At 64.5% G+C, this 5,381-nt stretch overlaps 1 protein-coding gene across 1 annotated transcript; it reads right to left on the bottom strand.

Moving 5' to 3' along the window:
* Positions 1-2,829: 2,829 nt before the first annotated feature.
* Positions 2,830-3,303, bottom strand: MNEG_8885 (hypothetical protein; the record flags this gene model as incomplete). Its single annotated transcript, XM_014042639.1, has 1 exon — positions 2,830-3,303. The coding sequence occupies one exon, from the start codon at positions 3,301-3,303 to the stop codon at positions 2,830-2,832; it is 474 nt and encodes a 157-aa protein (XP_013898093.1).
* Positions 3,304-5,381: the final 2,078 nt, after the last annotated feature.

The raw sequence follows: 5,381 nt of genomic DNA, 5'->3' as shown, positions 1-5,381 counted from the left end.
CGTCGGCCTCGAGGACCGCGGCCGCGACCCGCCGCGCGCGCTCGCTAGGCGAGCTGAGTCTCCTCGCGGACGCGCGAACTTGTGCTTCATCCAGCTTGTTGACGAGGGCCATTTCGTCGGCGTCGATGGCGGCGGCAGCGGCGCCGCCGTCGCGCTGCTGCCCGTTGTGGAGGCCCAGCCGATCTGAATACCCGGCCGCTGCCCTCTCTTGCAGTTTGGGGTTCGCGGCAAATCGAGATATGAAATCTTGCATGAACTCACGCGGCCTCAGTATGCCGCCCGCAATTGCGCGCGGCGGCGACTGTAGGCCGGGTGCGGCTGCCGTCGGTTGCGTGTGCGCCTCCGGCTTGGGGGCGGCCTCGGGATTTGTCCCCAGCGGCTGCTTCAGCTGGTCCGCTTTTGCGGGCCGCCCCTGCTTGCCAGCAGGCCTGCCCCAGCCGCTGCCCCACTCGCGGCTGGCCCGCGCAGGCGCAGCGGCACGCATTGATTGCCTCGGCCGTCTGTTTTGGGCGTAGTGCGGCGCAGCCCACGCGGCGCGCCATTGCGCGCTCGCATGCACAGCGATCATGAGTGTACTTTGACGGAAGCGATGATGGTATGCATCAACTCGACAGTCCAGCCCTGGCAAACGTAGCGTCCCGGCGGAGGAACGGAGATCACTTGCCACTGGTGGACCGCACCTATCACATTCACAAAATCAAAATGAATGTCGCTTTGTTCATCTGACTGGTCTCACACGCACCCTGAACATCCCACCGTGCGCCCGACCCTGCAGAGTCCCTCGGACAGCACACACTCATACACACCAGAGGGAACGCACCCAACGAGCGAGCCAAGGAGGTGAGATGCACTAACACCATGAGAAGTCCCCTAGGCCTGCAAACTACCACCGTTCGTTCAACAGCACCCATAAATGGCGGTTGACGCCAAAGGCTAGCAGGTTCGTTTTGGATTGACCGTCCTCGCGCCGGTTTGACTGCTGGCTGGCCGCCACACTGAGTGGCTTGGGCACCCTGAGCAGTACCCCGAGCCGCAGCCGGGGCGCGCGCGGCGCGCGCATGACTGATTGAATGTGGGACGTGCTTGCACGGCCGCACGCTTTCTGAGGATGCCTGAGGGCCGCGCAGCCGTCCGCCCTGCCGCACAAAGTTGCGCGTTGCCGGGCGGGAAGGGGCGGCGCGGTCGCATGATGGGTAAGTTGCAAACTAGCTGCATGCATGGCCGGCGAATGAACAGCAATTGTTTTCAACGCACTGGGGGTGGTTGTCATGTATGGATGTGTTGAGCTATGCCCTGCTGCAACGTCTTTTGCGCAGCAGCCGCTTTGACTGGGGCGCGCATGATTAAGTTGGCTTTACACGGCAGACAGGGGGACAATCTATGCATTGTCGCGCGTCAAATTCAAAAGCTGTCTCCCTCGAGACGCCGGGCCGTTTCGCGGAGGGTCTGTGCCTTAAGGCCAAGGCCTTGGCAAGGCGTGGCGCGATCGGCCGTCTCATCATCATGCATGCATATATATATGCCACCAACTCTTTCACGCCGTGCAGGCATCGGCGAAACGCTTGTGCTGATTGCCGGCGCACGCACCGCCTGCAAAGGCGCGTGATGCTATCCCTGCCCAGCTCGCGGCGGCCGGTGACCTAGGTGACAGTGTCAATTGGCACGCCGTGGCTGCGGATGCCCAGCAATGCAGCAAGGTCTCGCAGCGCGACCTGAGAGGCTCGAAGATGTCAAGTCCTGCTACCAACGCAAAGACGGTCAAAAGCTGGATGGGGGCGTTGGGGCGTGCAGCCGTGCAACCACCCACAGCACGCACCCGTGGTGCTGTCGGGATTTGCAGCTGTGTGGTGCAGTTTCATGCGCGGCAAACGGCCGAAACGCGGCGTGCAAATGCGGTTCTGTTTGTACATTGGGCACGCAGGTTGGCGGCGCCGTCATCCCCAGCGGCCCACTGGACCGCAGTACACCCATGGCAAGGCGGTTGTGCTGTGGTCTACGTGCGGAAGGGGCCGCCCAGCGCTGCAAGGGCCCACGCAACCGCGCAAGCGATCTACTTGACCCTTAGCGAGCCTAGTTTGCTCAATATCAAAGCGCGCAAAGCCTCGACAAGGCACCTGCGCACCTCATACATCACATCGAGCCCACTCGGACCCGCTTCGCTGCTGCTCAACAGGCTGCCTAGCCGTCGCCAGAAATCATCGACGTCCGCCTGGGCCAGCGGCCGCCCCAGCCACGGCGCAAACGTCTCTGGGCTGTCGCCGCCGGGCCGCAGGCTCAGGACCCATTCACTCGCGCCGCCGCCGCCTTCGCCGCCAGAGGCCGCGCCGCCGCCGGCCTCGTCAGCCGCGGGGCGCAGCTGCAGCCCGTTGGCCCTCATCATGGCCGCCTCCTCGGGGGTCGCCCAAACGCACGCCTCGGGCCGATCCAGCACCTCCGCTGTGCCCTCAGGCGCCGCGGGGCTGAGGCCGGACATCAGGACCCCTAAAACATGGTTGGCGGCCGCTCCTGCATCCCAGCGCTGCCAGGCCACCGTGGCTGTGACGTGCCCAATCGCCTCGGTGTGGTGCACAGGATGCGCCTGCACGCAAACGCGGACGCGCGCACGTGTGGGGGTTCGCTGGTCTGACCATCGAGTCGAAAAAGCAGGGGGAGCGAAGGAGGCGCACACACAGGTGGCCCAAGCGACGCCGGGGCCTGGACCGGGAAGCGCGGGGCAGGGTCGCGCGGGCAAGACAGTCAAGGGATCCTGGAAGCGGCTGCGTCCCAGGGCAGTGGCCGGGGCGGGCAGTGGGCGGGCCGTGAGCATGGGTTGCACAAGCAAGCATCTGTTCAGCCACCTACATTGAGGAGGTTGGGGGGCCGGTTCCAGTGATACTCATGCTGCAGCTGCACCGGACCCTCAGGCGCCAGCCCCGCGCCCTGCTGCTGCAGCAGCAGCGCCGCCTCCGCCATCAGCATCGACGCGGGCAGGCAGCTGCCAGGGACGCCGAGGAGAACCAAGTGAGTGACGACCAGGCGCAGGGCGTCCGCGCCCATCGGCGGCAGCGGCGCCGCAAGCGCGTCGGCTGCGAGGATCGCGGCCGAGATGCGCCGCTGGCGCTCGCTCGGCGAGTTGAGGCCTTTTGCAAGCACGCGCATCTCGGCTCCGGCCAGCGTGCTCAAGAGGTCCTTGCTGGCGGCCGCGGCGGCGCCGGCGGCCTCGCGTTGCTGCTCGTTGTTGGCCTGCATGAAATCCGAGTACACAGCCGATGCCCTCTCACGTGCTTTGGGGTCGTCGGCAAAGCGCGCGATGCAAGCGCGCATCAGGTCGCGCGGCTGCAGTCGTGCGTACGCGCTTGCGCGCGGCCGCGGCGGCGGCGGGCTGCGTGCGGCTGTCGCTGGCTGCCCATGACCGTCTGGCTTGGGTGCGGCCTCAGGTTTTGCCCCCAACAGCTGCCTCAGCTGGCCCGCCTTTGCTGGCTGTCCCTGCTGGCCAGCAGGCCCGCCCCAGCCGCTGCCCCACTCGCGGCTGGCCCGCGCAGGCGCGGCGGCACCCATCAACTGCCTCGGCCGTCTGTTTTGGGCGCGGTGCGGCGCAGCCCACGCTGCGCGACTGTTCGCGCTCGCATGCATAGCGATCATGAGTGTGCTTTGCTGCAAGATATGATGCTGTGCAACCAATCGACAGTCGAATGCCTGGCGAACGTAGCGTTCCGGCGGAGGAACGGAGATCACTTGCCAGTGGATGGCACCTATCACGTTCTTTAAATAAAGAATAATGTCGCTCTATTATTCTGACTGGTCTCACGCTCACCCTGAACATCCCACTGTGCGCCGAACCCTGCGGAGTCCCTCGGACAGCACACACTCATATCCGACACACCAGAGGGAAAGCACCCACCGAGCAAGCCAAGGAGGCCAGATACACTAACACCATAGAAGGCCCCTAGGTCTGCAAGCTACCACGGTGCGTTCAACAGCACCCAAAACTGTCGATTGACCCCAAAGGCTGGCAGGTGTGATATGTGTTGACCGGCCTTGCGCCGTTTGACCGACTGCTGGTTGGCCGCCCCACTTAATGGCTTGTGGTGTCGTGCACTTTTGGGCACCCTGTGCAGTACCCCAAGCCGCAGCCGGGGCGCGCGCGGCGCGCGCACCACTGAGTTGAATGTGGGACGTGCTTGCTGAGCGGCAAACTTTCCAGGGATGCCGGAGGGCGGCGCGGCCGTTTGCCCTGCCGCAGCGCGCTGTGCGTGGCGTCACGAAAATCAACGGGTCGGTGGCAGACTGTGCGTTTTCGAAGATCGTTTGCATGCAAAGCCGCCCGCCGGTTGAAAAGCTGCTGTTGATATGCACGACCGGGGGGGTTTTGTGTTTGGAATCTGTGAGCTGTGTCCTTCCGCAGCGTCGCTGACGCAGCAGCGGCTAGCCGCTCCGCGTGCATGTGGGGCGCACATGAACACGTTCTTTATTTTACATGGCGGGCAGGGCGCTGATCAACGCATCATGGCGCAGCTGGTCCAAAACCCCTCCCTCTAATGCTCGAGCCGTTTTGTGGAGGGTCGGCGCCTTGGCAAGGCGTGGGACAAATGCCTGCCTCATCATCATGTACACATAAGACACCAAACTTTCACGCCATGCAATCATTGGAAAAACGCTTGTAATATATGCCTGCATGCGCACCCCCTACACATGCGCGCGCTGCCGCCCCCAGCTCGCGCCGGCCGTGTGTCTAGGTGGCGGGGTCAATTGCTGTCGCGGCTAGCCAGCAATACAGCCAGCTCTCGCAGTGCAACCCAAGAGGCGCCCTGATGTCAAATCCTGCTTCCAACACAAATTTGCGTGTTTAGACACGGCCAAAAGCTAGTCGATGGGGGCGGCGCTGGGGCACGCGGCCGCCCAACCACATATGCAGCGTGAACCCTGGATACTCTAGGGGCTCACAGCTCTGGGGTTCTGTTCCGTACGCGACAAACGGACGGCACGAGGCGCGCAAATGCGGTCCTGTACAATTATTAAAGACGCAGGAGGGTGCCGCCACCGTCGCCAGCCGTCAAGCCCACCCACGGCGGGGCGGCCACGGGTGGTCGCGCGGCAGGGGTCGCGCCTCGCTGCAGAGCCTGAGCTACCTGATCCTCAGGGTGTAGGTCTCTTTTAGTATCAAATCGTGCACGCCGTGGACAAGGCGCCGGCGCAGCTCAAACATTGCATCGAGTCCACTCGGGCTCACAGCGCTGCCGAAGAGGCTGCCTGCCTGCAGCCAGAAATCCTCGACGTCCTCCTGGGCCAGCGGCCGCCCCAGCCACGGCGCAAACACCGCCGCGCTGATGCCGCCGGGCCGCAGGCTCAGGACCCACTCACTCGCGCCGCTGCCGCCACCGTCGCCGCCGCTGCCGCTGCCG

The sequence above is a fragment of the Monoraphidium neglectum genome, assembly GCF_000611645.1.
Source record: "Monoraphidium neglectum strain SAG 48.87 unplaced genomic scaffold scaffold01746, whole genome shotgun sequence".
Classification (NCBI taxonomy): domain Eukaryota; kingdom Viridiplantae; phylum Chlorophyta; class Chlorophyceae; order Sphaeropleales; family Selenastraceae; genus Monoraphidium; species Monoraphidium neglectum.
Note: the sequence above shows the minus strand (reverse complement) of the source record. Positions and strands in the feature narration are given on the sequence as shown.